Source organism: Bombina bombina, chromosome 3, assembly GCF_027579735.1.
Source record: "Bombina bombina isolate aBomBom1 chromosome 3, aBomBom1.pri, whole genome shotgun sequence".
Classification (NCBI taxonomy): Eukaryota; Metazoa; Chordata; class Amphibia; order Anura; family Bombinatoridae; genus Bombina; species Bombina bombina.
The window spans coordinates 498,909,145-498,927,670 of record NC_069501.1 but is presented as its reverse complement, the minus strand read 5'-3'; the positions used below and the strand labels follow the sequence as shown (position 1 = coordinate 498,927,670).

General features: G+C 38.7%; 1 protein-coding gene across 1 annotated transcript in view; it reads left to right on the top strand.

The window, feature by feature from the left end:
* The window catches only part of ITPR3 (inositol 1,4,5-trisphosphate receptor type 3), a 579,835-nt gene that overhangs the window by 493,282 nt on the left and 68,027 nt on the right, over nt 1-18,526 (top strand). The window contains 6 exon segments of the mRNA XM_053706861.1: nt 3,715-3,828; nt 4,161-4,353; nt 6,761-6,886; nt 7,524-7,696; nt 8,446-8,610; nt 11,657-11,837. Of these exon segments, the coding sequence (XP_053562836.1) occupies nt 3,715-3,828; nt 4,161-4,353; nt 6,761-6,886; nt 7,524-7,696; nt 8,446-8,610; nt 11,657-11,837 (952 nt within the window).

The following is an 18,526-nucleotide window of genomic DNA, read 5'->3' as shown; positions in this document are numbered from 1 at the left end:
CATATAACTGCTCTCTATAACTCCTCTTATTGCTCCATATAACAGCTCTCTATAACTCCTCCTATTACACCATATAACTGCTCTCTATAACTCCTCCTATTACACCATATAACTGCTCCCTATAACTCCTCTTATTGCTCCATATAACAGCTCTCTATAACTCCTCCTATTACACCATATAACTGCTCCCTATTACTCCCCCTATTACACCATATAACTGCTCCCTATAATTCCTCCTATTGCACCATATAACTGCTCTCTATAACTCCTCCTATTGCACCATATAACTGCTCCCTATAACTCCTCTTATTGCTCCATATAACAGCTCTCTATAACTCCTCCTATTACACCATATAACTGCTCTCTATAACTCCTCCTATTGCACCATATAACTGCTCTCTATAACTCCTCCTATTGCACCATATAACTGCTCTCTAAAACTCCTCCTATAGCACCATATAACAGCTCTCTATAACTCCTCCTATTGCACCATATAACTGCTCCCTATAACTCCTCCTATTGCACCATATAACTGCTCTCTATAACTCCTCCTATTGCACCATATAACTGCTCCCTATAACTCCTCCTATTGCTCCATATAACTGCTCCCTATAATTCCTCCTATTGCTCCATATAACTGCTCTCTATAACTCCTCCTATTGCACCATATAACTGCTCTCTATAACTCCTCCTATTGCACCATATAACTGCTCTCTATAACTCCTCCTATTGCACCATATAACTGCTCTCTATAACTCCTCCTATTGCACCATATAACTGCTCCCTATAACTCCTCCTATTACACCATATAACTGCTCTCTATAACTCCTCCTATTGCACCATATAACTGCTCCCTATTACTCCCCGTAATGCACCATATAACTGCTCCCTACAACTCCTCCTATTGCACCATATAACTGCTCCCTATAACTCCTCCTATTGCACCATATAACTGCTCCCTATAACTCCTCCTATTGCACCATATAACAGCTCTCTATAACTCCTCCTATTGCACCATATAACTGCTCCCTATAATTCCTCCTATTGCACCATATAACTGCTCTCTATAACTCCTCCTATTGCACCATATAACTGCTCTCTATAACTCCTCCTATTACACCATATAACTGCTCTCTATAACTCCTCCTATTGCACCATATAACTGCTCCCTATTACTCCCCCTAATGCACCATATAACTGCTCCCTACAACTCCTCCTATTGCACCATATAACTGCTCCCTATAATTCCTCCTATTGCACCATATAACTGCTCTCTATAACTCCTCCTATTGCACCATATAACTGCTCCCTATAACTCCTCCTATTGCACCATATAACTGCTCTCTATAACTCCTCCTATTGTACCATATAACTGCTCCCTATTACTCCCCCTAATGCACCATATAACTGCTCCCTACAACTCCTCCTATTGCACCATATAACTGCTCCTTATAATTCCTCCTATTGCACCATATAACTGCTCTCTTTAACTCCTCCTATTGCACCATATAACTGCTCTCTATAACTCCTCCTATTGCACCATATAACTGCTCTCTATAACTCCTCCTATTGCACCATATAACTGCTCCCTATAACTCCTCCTATTGCACCATATAACTGCTCCCTATAACTCCTCTTATTGCTCCATATAACAGCTCTCTATAACTCCTCCTATTACACCATATAACTGCTCCCTATAACTCCTCCTATTGCACCATATAACTGCTCTCTATAACTCCTCCTATTGCACCATATAACAGCTCTCTATAACTCCTCCTATTGCACCATATAACTGCTCCCTTTAACTCCTCCTATTGCACCATATAACTGCTCTCTATAACTCCTCCTATTGCACCATATAACTGCTCTCTATAACTCCTCCTATTGCACCATATAACTGCTCCCTATAACTCCTCCTATTGCACCATATAACTGCTCCCTATAACTCCTCTTATTGCTCCATATAACAGCTCTCTATAACTCCTCCTATTACACCATATAACTGCTCCCTATAACTCCTCCTATTGCACCATATAACTGCTCTCTATAACTCCTCCTATTGCACCATATAACAGCTCTCTATAACTCCTCCTATTGCACCATATAACTGCTCCCTTTAACTCCTCCTATTGCACCATATAACTGCTCTCAATAACTCCTCCTATTGCACCATATAACTGCTCTCTATAACTCCTCCTATTGCACCATATAACTGCTCTCTATAACTCCTCCTATTGCACCATATAACTGCTCCCTATAACTCCTCCTATTGCACCATATAACAGCTCTCTATAACTCCTCCTATTGCACCATATAACTGCTCTCTATAACTCCTCCTATTGCACCATATAACTGCTCTCTATAACTCCTCCTATTGCACCATATAACTGCTCTCTATAACTCCTCCTATTGCACCATATAACTGCTCTCTATAACTCCTCCTATTGCACCATATAACTGCTCTCTATAACTCCTCCTATTGCTCCATATAACTTCTCCCTATAACTCCTCCTATTACACCATATAACTGCTCTCTATAACTCCTCCTATTGCACCATATAACTGCTCCCTATTTCTCCCCCTAATGCACCATATAACTGCTCCCTACAACTCCTCCTATTGCACCATATAACTGCTCCCTATAATTCCTCCTATTGCACCATATAACAGCTCTCTATAACTCCTCCTATTGCACCATATAACTGCTCTCTATAACTCCTCCTATTGCACCGTATAACTGCTCTCTATAACTCCTCCTATTGCACCATATAACTGCTCTCTATAACTCCTCCTATTGCACCATATAACTGCTCTCTATAACTCCTCCTATTGCACCATATAACTGCTCTCTATAACTCCTCCTATTGCTCCATATAACTGCTCCCTATAACTCCCTATATTGCTCCATATAACTGCTCTCTATAACTCCTCCTATTGCACCATATAACTGCTCTCTATAACTCCTCCTATTGCACCATATAACTGCTCTCTATAACTCCTCCTATTGCTCCATATAACTGCTCTCTATAACTCCTCCTATTGCACCATATAACTGCTCTCTATAACTCCTCCTATTGCACCATATAACTGCTCTCTATAACTCCTCCTATTGCACCATATAACTGCTCTCTATAACTCCTCCTATTGCTCCATATAACTGCTCCCTATAACTCCTCCTATTACACCATATAACTGCTCTCTATAACTCCTCCTATTGCACCATATAACTACTCTCTATAACTCCTCCTATTGCACCATATAACTGCTCTCTATAACTCCTCCTATTGCACCATATAACTGCTCTCTATAACTCCTCCTATTGCACCATATAACTGCTCTCTATAACTCCTCCTATTGCTCCATATAACTGCTCCCTATAACTCCCTATATTGCTCCATATAACTGCTCCTTATAACTCCTTTACCTGCTACTAATAACTTTGATTGAGCCAATTATCCACTTCCTATAACACCTCCTATTGACCCATAAATCTCTTCACTATATTTCCTCCTTGTGACTCATCTTTTTGCTTTATTTATCGGATTCCTATAATAATTTCCTCCTACTGCTTTTTATATGTCATTTGTAACCACTAAGCATAAGGCACATATGATTAAATGCCTTAATTTGCTTTCAGGGTCAGTCTAAGATTGACGTGTTCTCAAAATACATGTACTGTTCTGAGTTGGATTAAATATATGTAATTTTTTTCAGCTGAGTCTCAATAATAAACAACTGACCCAGATGTTGAAATCCACGACTGCACCTGTGCGTGAAGAGGAAGAAGATCCTTTAGCTTATTATGCAAAACATACGGCACAAATTGAGGTTAGCATTTTATCAATACATTTAAAGTATGTGGATTTATTTCTCATATAAGCAACAGGTCCTTTCTAACGTTCCATAGCCTCTGTATGTTATCAAACATTACTCATACATATAATTTCTCTTATAGTTCACAGAATTGGTTTGTAAATACTAAGCCTCGTTATACAACCCGGTTATACCTATGTTTTTTTTTTAAATGATTTCTCTCTCTGTTCTATATAACTTCATCAGGATTCTATTGTGTTATGATATTATTCTGTCTTTAGCCTATTTAGACCTTTGTCCCATTGGTTTTGTGTGCTTCAGATCAGTGTTTATTGATCATATTTCAGATTGTTCGGCTAGACAGGAGCATGGAGCAGATTGTGTTCCCTGTCCCAAACATTTGCAAATTCTTGACAGAAGAGTCCAAACACCGGGTCTTCAACACCACTGAGCAAGATGAACAGGGGAGCAAAGTTAGCGACTTTTTCGATCAGTCCAGTTTCCTCCACAATGAGATGGAATGGCAAAGGAAACTGCGAAGTAAGGAGCTGGTACACATTGGTCTATTATAAACTGGCCAATCGATTCCAAGAGGATTAGAATCGAAACAGGTCCTAAGTAATAAGACACATGTTGGACCTAGATCAGGGTTTCCAAACTTGATGACATTTTGAACTGGTTATGGACCACCAGCCCAGAATTATAAAAATGTAAAATATGAGCATCACTCTGAGAATCACATTAGTCTCACTTGTTGTTTTTAAGAATCAAAAGATGTAAAAACTAACTGGGGGGAAAAAACAACTGAAAATCAATACATTTAAAATGGGTGGGTGGGTGAGTTGAGGGAGGTTAAAATGAAGGGAGGGCTTTTAAGTAAAGGTATATGGTATCTGAGGGAGATTAAGGGAAAAGCGTGGGGAATAAAGGCTAAGGTTAAAGAACTGAGAGAAGGCAGAACATCTGAAACTGGCTACAGAAGGGGCAAAATGAGAAGGAACTAAGGATGAAGATGAATTAAGATTTAGGACAAATTAAGCAAATATTTATTATTTCTAACAAATCAGAGAAAACATGTGTCCATTCCTTTTCGAAATCTAGTGATACACAACATATAATTCTACAGCACATCTGCACATTTCTTCACAGAAAATCTGTTTCCACTGGGGATTCTGGGTAAATATATACAAATGACCATTACATTGCCTGAGATACCTTAATGCCAGCTTCTCTAGACAGCTTTAAAGTATAGCAGACATAGGACGGTACAGCAAGAGAAATCACACATGGACAACTGTTTGGGTTTTGTTAGTCGTCATTTGTTCATACTAAGGGCCCAATTATCTAAAGGTCTCTGGGCTGGCGAGATTATTAAAGAATGCTCACCAGTCCTTCTATTTATCTGGTGGAATTATATAAAGCCACCTCGCTAAGGGGTGTATAGTGCATTTTCTTATATAGAGAAGATACATAAATTGCAAAAGTGCACAATTAAATTAGTAATTTGAAAATCATATAAATCTTATAATTAAAAATGCGCAGGAAAACATTGTATTGTTAAGGTGCATCAAAAGTCGTAACAGAATTGTTCATCTAAAATCATATTTTATCAAAAATGTATGTAAATTACACAGCAATAAATCGTACTAAATATGCCCAGCGTAAATCGTAATTAAAGTACACTGGATGTGCAAACAACACCTACAAATTAGTATGTATAAATACAAAGTGTAATTGTTGTTTTTTAGTAAAATGGGCTGAACCTGGACGTTCCATAGACGTATATAAAATTGTCTCTGAAATCCCAGCGTAATTTTCTAAACATTTTGCACTACAGATCTCACAGTTTTTTCTTGCAAAGTAAAAGGTGGCGAGCTTTTATCAAAATACTCAAAATAATTATCACCCTAATATAAAAACATTTGCGTAAGAAAACAGAAGCAATCGTAAGATGCTATATGCATCAACCAGCGTAATGTGATTTATATTGGCTGCAGGATTTAATTTTTAAAGCGTGCCCCCTGCTCACTTGGCTATATGGAGCGATTAGCAAAGTGTCCCTTTCCAGCTAGCTCCATTACTTTATATAGGAGACATCTCGCCATTTGCAGGGACTGCCCCTTTTTACAATAATTCCACAAGGGTCAGCATGAAAAACTATATCTGGCCCAGGGGAAGTTTAGATAATCAGGCCCTATTTCCTGTGTAAAAGAAGCTAGTGTAGGTTATCCAAACCATTTTAAAAATAAGTAATTACTGTATGTGTTAAAAAATGAGGAAAAAGAATCCTCCATTGTGAGTACAGTGATACACAACACATTGTTGATATCATTGCACAGCACATCTGCACATTCCTTCACAGAAAATCAAATCTAACTGTGTTTCTTCTGGAGCAGGGGATTCTGGGAATGTATATGCAAATTAGCTTCACAATGCGTCACCTTTTTTTTTTTTACTGATATCTGTTTTAAACACAGACTCCCTCAAATCAGTATAGTGCTTCTCTAGGTAATGCTAAAGGATAGCAGTGATAGGACAGTACACAGAGAGAAAGCACACTTGGACAGCGGTTTCCATATTGCTAGAAATAGTTCTGCTTCTTCATATAACATTTTCCTTGTTAAATGACATGAAGCTAATCTCTGTACAGGTAAATCCAATCCATTAGATCATCTATTGCAACTGAAAATTTTAATCACGTAATTTATTTATGAAAGTATCTTTGGAATTCTGTAGAATATATATATATATATATATATATAGATAGATAGATAGATAGATAGATAGATAAGCTTTTTAAATCTAACCTAGTTTTCCAGAAATGTATTCTGCAATTTCCTTTAAATAAATAAAAAAATGTTTTTACTTTGTAACAATGCTGTATTGCACTAAGGGATATAAGCAATTAAATAGCATTTTATACTAATATCGCTCTTTGTCATTTTAGGTATGCCGCTAATGTACTGGTTTTCACGTAGAATGAGTCTCTGGGGAACGATTTCTTTCAATCTCGCTGTATTTATCAATTTGATCATTGCATTCTTCTACCCGTATGTAGAGGGCACATCCATGGGTAAGTTGTTTCTATCTACTAATACCAGTTTTGTTGTTTATAGCACTGGAATAAAAAGACATTTCAATTATTTAATTATACAATTACAGTTCTTCTACAAAGTCCAGTTATTTAATCTGCTATCCACCCCTATATACGTTTAAATACATTTCCTGTTACTACAATCTCCTTAGAGTGATGGTAAACTTGACATGTTTTAAAATCAGATCCAGCCACCTACTTTAAAATTCATATTTTATGTAAAGTAACAGTGGTTTGAATTGTTCTCTAGTCGTATGGCCCTTTTGTTGTAGCTTGAACGCTGATTGGAGAATAATTTCAAACCGTTAGTTTACAAAAATATGCATTTCGAAGTGGGCGGTGGGAGCGTGGGGTAATAGAATAGCACAGCTCGATTAAAAAGTAAGTTACAGCACATCTTTATTAGAAGTAATCAATTAAACCCCTCTAAAATGTTGAATCAATTCCAGACCTTATTTTATAACATGTAAAGTTTAACATCACTCGTGTGTTCATGGAGATTTAAGACGTTCCCATCAATACTGATGTTTCCTATATAGTATATTAGAACACCCATATTAACAAGAAACCTTTGTCTAACATAATTCTTTTTTTTTTTCTTTTTTTTTTTTTTCAGGAATTCTAGATTCACCTCTGACCTCACTTCTTTTCTGGGCCATGGTTTGTTTCTCTGTTATGTCTTTGTTCACAAAACGTTATGGATTGCGCCCGTTGATTGTGGCTTTGATACTGCGCTCTGTGTATTACTTAGGAATTGGTCCGACACTTTACGTACTGGGAGGTCTCAATGTAAGAATCCTCAAGCACTGTTCGATTCTTCTCTTTTCTATTCTAGTTTCACTTGAGTCATTCTCCCGCTTTCATCTTTTTATATTTTGTATAATTATTTTTTTTATTTACTACTTCATCTCCCTATCTCTCTTCACTCCCCCTCACTTTCTGGCTTCTCCCTCCCTCTCTCTCTCTCTCTCTCTCTCTCTCTCTCTCTCTCTCTCTCTCTCTTTCTTTCTTTCTTTCTATCTCTTGCCTTACATCTTTTCTTCCATTCACACACTCTCTCTCACCCTTTGTCTATTTAATGCATATGATTCAGACAGAACATACCATTTCAAAAAAGTTTCCAATTTACTTCTATTATCAAATTTGCCTCGTTCACATGATATTCTGGGTTGAAGAGATACCTAGGTAGCCATGTGGGGCACTACATGGCAGTGAACAGTGCTGCCATCTAGTGCTCTTGCAAATGAATAACATCCTTGCAAAACTGCTGCCATATAGTGCTTCAGAAATGGGCCGGCTCCTAAGCATACGTCCCTGCTTTTCGACATAAGATACCAAGAGAACGAAGACAATTGATCATAGAAGTAAATAAGAAAGTTGTTTAAAATTGCATTCTCTATCTGTATCATGAAAAAAAACATGTTGGGTTTCATATCACTTTAATTTCTCTAATGACTTGTAATGGAAGAAAGGAAAGAAAACATATACTGTATTTCTGCTTTCTCTATTCTTATTATTGACTTTTTTTTCCCCAACAGCTTACAAATAAAATCGTATTTGTTGTGAGTTTTGTGGGTAATCGTGGAACTTTCATCCGTGGGTACAAGGCTATGGTGATGGATGTTGAATTCCTTTACCATGTGGGCTACATCATAATCAGCGTCTTTGGCATATTTGTTCATGAGCTGTTCTATAGCATTCTGGTACGTGGGATAAATACAGAATATTAGTGATCACTTAACTGACATTTTAAAGACATTTAAATTAATCTACTAGGCTTTGTAAGGCATATGGCATGTAGATTTTAGTAACCATGATTCATTTGCCAAAATAAAGAGTATTACAGTAAGCAGTAACTTTCTTATTGGACTAACAATTTTTATTAAAAAAAACAAGTGGATGAGAATTCCGTCTCTTTATCAGTTCTGAAATAATATCTAAGTATATTATTAGACATATATTCTATTATATAATTATGTGTACAAATACAAAATAGATATGGTCAGATGTCTTATTAACACCTTAACCCCTTAATGACCAGACTATTTTTCAATTTTCTTATCGAAAGGGACCAGGGCTGTTTTTAAATTTCTGCGGTGTTTGTGTTTAGCTGTAATTTTCCTCTTACTCATTTACTGTACACACACATATTATATACTGTTTTTCTCGCCATTAAATGGATTTTATAAAGATACCATTATTTTCATCATATCATAATTTACTATAATTTTTTTTTATAAAATATGATGAAAAATTGGAAAAAAACACACTTTTTCTAACTTTGACCCCCAAAGTCTATTACGCATCTACAACCACCAAAAAACTCCCATGCTAAATAGTTTCTAAATTTTGTCCTGAGTTTAGAATTACCCAATGTTTACATGTTCTTTGCAAATTATAGGTCAATAAGTACAAGTAGCACTTTATTTCCAAACTATTTTTTTTTCAAAATTAGTTACATTGTAACACTGATATCTGTCAGGAACCCCTGAATAACCCTTCACATGTATGTATTTTTTTAGTAGACATCCCAAAGTATTAATCTAGGCCCATTTTGTTATATTTCATGTCACCGCCAAATGCGATTAAATAAAAAAAATTGCTAACTTTTTCACAAACTTTGACAAAAGTTTCTCACAAAGTTTCTCACTGAAATTATTTACAAACAGCTTGTGCAATTATGACACAAATGGTTGTAAATACTTCTCTGGGATCCCCTTTGTTCAGAAATAGCAGACATTTATGGCTTTGGCATTACTTTTTGGTAATTAGAAGGCCGCTAAATGCAGCTGCGCACCACACTTGTATTATGCTCAGCAGTGAAGGGGTTAATTAGTTAGCTTGTAGGTAACTTGTAGGGGTAATTTTAGCTTTAGTGTAGAGATCTGCCTCCCACCTGACACATCCCACCCCCTGATCCCTCCCTGACCCCTCTCAAACAGCTCTCTTCCCTCCCCCACCTCACAATTGTCACCTCCATCTTAAGTACTGGCAGAGAAAGTAAGCCAGTACTAAAATAAAAGGCATTTTTTTTTATTTGTTCTGCAGTGTTGGATCACCCCTTAGCCCCTAACCTCCCTGACCCCCCCAAACAGCTCTCTAACCCTCCCCCCTCTCCCTATATGCCACCATCTTGGGTATTGGCAGCTGTCTGCCAGTACCCAGTTTGCTGAAAAAAAAATATTTTTTCTGTAGTTTAGCTGCCCCCCCTACATTCCCTACCCCCTCCAAGATCCCTTTCCCAAACTTTATTCCCCCCTCCCTCTCCCTCCTTCCCATACATCTGATCTTACTGAATTTAAATGAAGTGCACGCACGCCCCGCCCCCTCGCGCACTCCCGCACAATTGCGCGCAATTGAGGGCCACAGGATCTGGAACTGACCAGCGATGGGCCGCCCACCCGCCTTCATGCTATGGCTCTCACCCGCCAACGATCGGCACCATCGCTGGCCGATGCAGAGAGGGCCACAGAGTGGCTCTCTCTGCATTGGTGGGTAAAAAAGGTTATTGCAGTGATGCCTCATTGTCGAGGCATCACTGTAATACCTTCCAGTGCTTGAAACCCCAGAGGACGTGCCATAACTACTGCATTCATAAGACAAATGATAAATGGTAAAAAATTATCTGGGATCCCCTTTGTTCAGAAACAGCAGACATATTTGGCTTTGCCACTGGTTTTTGGTAATTAGAAGGTCACTAATTGCAGCTGTGCAACACAAAAAATGAAATTCCCGGCAGTGAAGGGGTTAATAAGGTAGCTTGTAAGGGTAATTTTAGCTTTAGTGTAGGGATTACCCTCCCACCTGACATTTCCCACACCTGATCCCTACCTGTTTCTTCCCAAACAGCTCTCTACCTCCTCTCAACCCCACTGGTCACCACCATATTAGGTACTGGTCAGTATGCAGTGAGTGTAGGGATGACATTTTATATGTCTTTTAATTATGGATTGGAAATATGGTGCTGGTATAAGGTGTGTTGAAATCCGTTGATTAATAAACGTTAAGCACAACTGTAGTGTGCAAGCTCACATTAGTACATGGTCTTTTACATGTTTATATGTATTATCTAGTTTTTTTACACCATAGCAACTGTGGGTAAAGCCTGATGTAAGATCATACATCCGGCTTTACCCGGGTAATCCTAGGATTACCCAAACGCTTCTGGATAAAGCCCATCTACACTTTTTTTTTTTTACTCTGCCTGGGGGGTTGAAGGGGGGGCGCCCCGCCGATCCTCTGGCATTCACCTAAAGTGAACCATGAACCACCCAGGCGGAGGCATAAAAGATAGTGAAGATGGGGAATTACAGCGCATCATATATATGTTTGATGCAGTGATTTGCAAGAATTAGTGTCTTCAAAGGCCGAAAATAGTTATCCAGAAGCGTTTGGGTAATCTTAAGATTACCCAGGTAAAGCCCGATATATGATCTTAGATCAGGCTTTACCCACAGCCGCTGGGTATTGTCAGTTTTACCCGGTAATCATAGAATCACCCGATATCTGACACAATATATATATATATTCTTTTTTGGTTAAAGTGTTAAAGGCACAAAAAGGCATAGAAACCACAATGGGCCAACAACATAGCTCTGCAGAGTATAATGCATTTATATGCATAACTCCATTGATTGTGACTTATTCAACACTTACCAGATATTTGGATGATTCCGCAGGAATTTATTGGATATTTGATGTACATATACATATTTATAGTAATGTTTTTTTTACTCACCTTCCCCCTAGCTGTTCGACCTTATATATCGCGAGGAGACTCTGTTCAATGTGATCAAGAGTGTGACACGTAACGGTCGCTCTATCCTTCTCACTGCCCTGCTTGCCCTCATCTTAGTCTATCTCTTCTCCATTGTGGGCTTCCTCTTTCTGAAAGATGACTTCATCATGGAGGTTGATCGGCTACCCAGTGGTAAGTTGGAGGGAACTAGCCACGTACAATCCGGTGATTCCCTTCAGTGTTAGAATTTGTTTTTGTTTAAAAAATTGTAAATTATAGCGGGACATATAAAACAGGAGCAATTTGTATTTTGGTAAGTAAACCCCTATGTATATATAAATGGCTTAATCTCAGTGAGTTCTGATTGCAATAATAAAACATTGTTTAGAAAATTGGAAGTTATTATTGTCAGTAATAATTCACTATCGGCTAGATTACGAGTCTTGCGTTAAGCTGAAAAAGCATCGTTAACAGGTCCTAACGTTGCTTTTTCACTACCGCTGCTATTACGAGTCTTGCAGGTTTAGGGGCACCGCACACTTCTTTGGCCTTACCGCAAAACGACTTACGTAAACTTCGTAAACCCTTTTTTCTATGGGACTTCCATAGCGCTGGTATTACGAGTCTGTCCTGGGAGCCCAAAAAGTGAGCGGTACACCCTCTACCTCCAAGATCCGTAACGCATTCTAAAGTCAGTAGTTATGAGTTTTACACTACAACGCCGTAGCATAAAACTCATAACTAAAGTGCTAAAAAGTACACTAACACCCATAAACTACCTATTAACCCCTAAACCGAGGCCCTCCCGCAACGCAAACACTATAATAAAAAAATTTAACCCCTAATCTGCCGCTCCGGACATTGCCGCCACTAGAATAAACATATTAACCCCTAAACCGCCACACTCCCGCCACGCAAACACTAGTTAAATATTATTAACCCCTAATCTGCCGCCCCTAACATTGCCACCACCTACATTATACTTATTAACCCCTAATCTGCCGCTCCTAACATCGCCGCCACCTACATTATACTTATTAACCCCTAAACCTAAGCCTAACCCTAACACCCCCTAACTTAAATATAATTTAAATAAATCTAAATAAAATTACTATCATTAACTACATTATTCCTATTTAAAACTAAATACTTTAGGTACCATGTGTGCTAGGTGCCGTGTGTGCTAGGTACCATGTGTGCTAGGTGTCATGTGTGCTAGGTACCATGTGTGCTAGGTACCATGTGTGCTAGGTGCCATGTGTGCTAGGTGCCATGTGTGCTAGGTGCCATGTGTGCTAGGTGCCATGTGTGCTAGGTGCCATGTGTGCTAGGTTCAATGCGTGCTAGGTTCAATGCGTGCTAATTACAGTGTATGCTAGGTACAATATGTGCTAGGTTTAATGTGTGCTAGGTACAGCGTGTGCTCAGCAAGAGGGGTGCTGGGTACAGAGTGTGCTAGGTACAGCGTGTGCTAGGTATAAGGTGTACCAGATACAATTTGTGCTAGGTACAACGTGTGCTAGGCACTGCGTGTGTGTGCTAGGTACAGTGTGTGCTAGGTACAGTGTGTGCTAGGTGCCATGTGTGCTAGGTGCCATGTGGGCTAGGTGCAGTGTGTGCTAGGTACAGCGTGTGCTAGGCAAGGCGGGGGCTGGGCACAGCGTGTGCTAGGTACAGCGTGTGCTAGGTATAAGGTGTGCCAGGTATAATTTGTGCTAGGTACAACGTGTGCTAGGCACTATATGTGCTAGGCACTATATGTGCTAGGCACTGCGTGTGTTGGAAACGGTGTGTGCTAGGTTTCAGGTGTGCTAGGTACATCGAATGCTCGGCAAGGAGGGTGCTAGGTACGGTGTGTGCTAGGTACAACGTGCGCTAGGTATCATGTGTGTCAGGTATAATGTGTGTTAGGAACAGCGTGTGCTAGGCACAGCGTGTGTTGGGTACAGAGTGTGCTAGGTATATTGTGTGCTAGGTATCATGCGTACTAGGGACAGTATGTGTTGGGTACAATCTGTGCTTGGCACAATGAGTGCTAGATACAATGTGGGCTAGGTACAGCGGGTGCTAGGTGTAGTGTGTGCTAGGTTCAGTGTGTGCTGGGTACAGTGTGCGTTAGGTATAATGAACGCTGGGTGCTGTGTGTGTGCTGGGTACGGCGTGTGTTAGGTACAATGAGTGTTAAGAGCAGCGTGTGCTAGGTATACTGTGTGAAGGGTACGGTGTGTGCTATGTGCAATGAGTGCTAGATACAGTGTGTGCTAGGCGCAACGAGTGCTAGGTATAGTGGGTGTTAAGTACAGTTTGTACTGGGTATTTTGTAGACTAGTATGTTGGCAGAACCTGTTCCTCATTTTATATGGCTAATCCCATTAATACATATTACAGCAATTTATCCTGACTTGCTCTTTGGAAACTTAGATTTAATCTATAAGCACCACCTCCTCTCCCCCCCCCCCATATTCAGAGCCCACGCCAGGGTTCAATTTTGGTGAACTATTTTCACCACAAATCCCTGCAATTTACTTACGATATATCAATGTTTTGACAGCTATTGCAACCGGACCTGCGTGTCCGATCCTTTTGTTTGTGTATGTTTGAACTGGGGTCCTGCGTGTCCCCAAGTGTTACCTTTCATTCTAAAATCAAATAAAAATTATTTAAAAAAAAACAAAAAAAACTAAATACTTACCTATAAAACAAACCCTAAGCTAGCTACAATATAACTAATTACTAATAACTACATTGTAACTAGCTTAGGGTTTATTTTTATTTTACAGGCAAGTTTGTATTTATTTTAACTAGGTAGAATAGTTATTAACTATTTAATAACTACCTAGCTAAAATAAATACAAATTGACCTGTAAAATAAAACCTAACCTAAGTTACAATAACACCTAACACTACACTACAATTACATAAATTAACTAAATAAAAAAAAAAAAACACTAAATTACATAAAATAAAAAAACAAATTACAGATCTTTAAACTAATTACACCTAATCTAATAGCCCTATCAAAATAAAAAAGCCCCCCCCCCAAATAAAAAAAAAAAAAGCCCCAAGCCTAAACTAAACTATCAATAGGGCCTTTTGGCATTGCCCCAAATTAATCGGCTCTTTTACCTGTAAAAAAATATACAAACAACCCCCTCAACAGTAAAACCCACCACCCACACAACCAACCCCCCAAATAAATACTAAATAAAAAAACCTAAGCTCCCCATTGCCCTGAAAAGGGCATTTGGATGGGCATTGCCCTTAAAAAGGCATTTAGCTCTATTGCAGCCCAAAGCCCTAACCTAAAAAATAAACCCACCCAATACACCCTTAAAAAACCTAACACTAACCCCCTGAAGATCGACTTGCTGTTCTGAAGACCGGACATCCGTCCTCAAGGAAGCGGCAGAAGTCTTCATCCAACCGGGCCGAAGTCCTCAAAGAAGCCGGGAGAAGTCTTCATCGAAGCCGGGCGTAGTGGTCCTCCAGACGGGCAGAAGTCTTCATCCAGACGGCATCTTCTATCTTCATCCATCCGACGCGGAGCGAGCCCATCTTCAAGACATCCGACGCGGAGCATCCTCTTCATTCGGAGTCTTCTTACTGAATGACGGTTCCTTTAAATGACGTCATCCAAGATGGCGTCTCTTAGATCTCGATTGGCTGATAGAATTCTATCAGCCAATCGGAATTAAGGTAGAAAAAATCCTATTGTCTGATGCATAGTATTGGGGGGGTTTATTTTTAGGTTAGGGCTTTGGGCAGCAAAAGAGCTAACTGCCCTTTTAAGGGCAATGCCCATCCAAATGCCCTTTTCAGGGCAATGGGGAGCTTAGGTTTTTTTAGTTAGGGTTTTATTTGGGGGGTTGGTTGTGTGGGTGGTGGGTTTTACTGTTGGGGGGTTGTTTGTATTTTTTTTTACAGGTAAAAGAGCTGATTACTTTGGGGCTATTGATAGTTTAGTTTAGGCTAGGGTCTTTTTTATTTTATTTTGATAGGGCTATTAGATTAGGTGTAATTAGTTTAAATATCTTGTAATTTGTTTATTATTTTCTGTAATTTAATGTTTTTTTTTTTTTTTTTGTACTTTAGCTAATTGTATTTAAATTATTTAATTGTATTTAATTTAGGTCATTTATTTAATGTAGTGTAGTGTTAGGTGTTAGTGTAACTTAGGTTAGGTTTTATTTTACAGTTACTTTTGTATTTATTTTAGCTAGGTAGTTATTAAATAGTTAATAACTATTTAGTAACTATTCTATCTAGTTAAAATAAATACAAACTTGCCTGTAAAATAAAAATAAACCCTAACGCCTAGATTTAGAGTTCTGCGTTAGCCGTCAAAACCAGGGTTAAGGGGTCCTAACGCTGGTTTTGGCCGCCCGCTGGTATTTAGAGTCAGTGAGGAAAGGGTCTAACGCTCACTTTCCAGCCGCGACTTTTCCATACCGCAGATCCCCTTACGTCAATTGCGTATCCTATCTTTTCAATGGGATCTGCCTAACGCTGGTATTTAGAGTCTTGGCTGAAGTGAGCATTAGACCCTCTACCGACAAGACTACAGCCGCAGAAAAAAGTCAGGAGTTAAGAGCTTTATGGGCTAACGCCAGTTCATAAAGCTCTTAACTACTGTGCTCTAAAGTACACTAACACCCATAAACTACCTATGTACCCCTAAACCGAGGTCCCCCCACATCGCCGCCACTCTAATACATTTTTTTAACCCCTAATCTGCCGACCGCACACCGCCGCAACCTACATTATCCCTATGTACCCCTAATCTGCTGCCCCTAACATCGCCGACACCTACATAATATTTATTAACCCCTAATCTGCCCTCCCTAACGTCGCCGCTACCTTACCTACACTTATTAACCCCTAATCTGCCGACCGGACCTCGCCGCTACTCTAATAAATGTATTAACCCCTAAAGCTAAGTCTAACCCTAACACTAACACCCCCCTAAATTAAATATAATTTAAATCTAACAAAATAAATTAACTCTTATTAAATAAATTAATTGTATTTAAAGCTAAATACTTACCTGTAAAATAAACCCTAATATAGCTACAATATAACGAATAATTATATTGTATCTATTTTAGGATTTATTTTTATTTTACAGGCAACTTTGTATTTATTTTAACTCGGTACAATAGCTATTAAATAGTTAATAACTATTTAATAGCTACCTAGTTAAAATAATTACAAAATTACCTGGAAAATAAATCCTAACCTAAGTTACAATTAAACCTAACACTACACTATCAATAAATTAATTAACTAAACTACCTACAATTATCTACAATTAAATCAACTAAACTAAATTACAAAAAAAACAAACACTAAATTACAAAAAATAAAAAAAGATTACAAGAATTTTAAACTAATTACACCTACTCTAAGCCCCCTAAAAAAATAACAAAGCCTCCCAAAATAAAAAAATGCCCTACCCTATTCTAAAATAAAAAGTTAACCGCTCTTTTACCTTACCAGCCCTTAAAAGGGCCTTTTGCAGGGCATGCCCCAAAGAAAACAGCTCTTTTGCATTTAAAAAAACATACAATACCCCCCCCCCCCCAACATTACAACCCACCACCCACATACCCCTAATCTAACCCAAACCCCCCTTAAAAAACCTAACACTAAGCCCCTGAAGATCTCCCTACCTTATCTTCACCACGCCGGGCATCACCGATTCATCCAGAAGAGGGTCCGAAGTCTTCATCCTATCCGGCAAGAAGAGGTCCAGAAGAGGGTCCAAAGTCTTCATCCTATCCGCCAAGAAGAGGACATCCGGACCGGTAGACAATTTGTTTATTATTTTCTGTAATTTAATGGGGGTTTTTTTGTACTTTAGCTAATTGTATTTAAATTATTTAATTTAGGTCATTTATTTAATTGTAGTGTAGTGTTAGGTGTTAGTGTAACTTAGGTTAGGTTTTATTTTACAGGTACTTTTGTATTTATTTTAGCTAGGTAGTTATTAAATAGTTAATAACTATTTAGTAACTATTCTATCTAGTTAAAATAAATACAAACTTGCCTGTAAAATAAAAATAAACCCTAACGCCTAGATTTAGAGTTCTGCATTAGCCGTCAAAACCAGCGTTAAGGGGTCCTAACGCTGGTTTTGGCCGCCCGCTGGTATTTAGAGTCAGTGAGGAAAGGGTCTAACGCTCACTTTCCAGCCGCGACTTTTCCATACCGCAGATCCCCTTACATCAATTGTGTATCCTATCTTTTCAATGGGATCTGCCTAACACTGGTATTTAGAGTCTTGGCTGAAGTGAGCATTAGACCCTCTACCGACAAGACTACAGCCGCAGAAAAAAGTCAGGAGTTAAGAGCTTTATGGGCTAACGCCGGTTCATAAAGCTCTTAACTACTGTGCTCTAAAGTACACTAACACCCATAAACTACCTATGTACCCCTAAACCGAGGTCCCCCCACATCGCCGCCACTCTAATAAAAAATTTTAACCCCTAATCTGCCGACCGCACACCGCCGCAACCTACATTATCCCTATGTACCCCTAATCTGCTGCCCCTAACATCGCCGACACCTACATAATATTTATTAACCCCTAATCTGCCCTCCCCAACGTCGCCGCTACCTTACCTACACTTATTAACCCCTAATCTGCCGACCGGACCTCGCCGCTACTCTAATAAATGTATTAACCCCTAAAGCTAAGTCTAAACCTAACACTAACACCCCCCTAAATTAAATATAATTTAAATCTAACGAAATAAATTAACTCTTATTAAATAAATTAATTCTATTTAAAGCTAAATACTTACCTGTAAAATAAACCCTAATATAGCTACAATATAAATTATAATTATATTGTATCTATTTTAGGATTTATTTTTATTTTA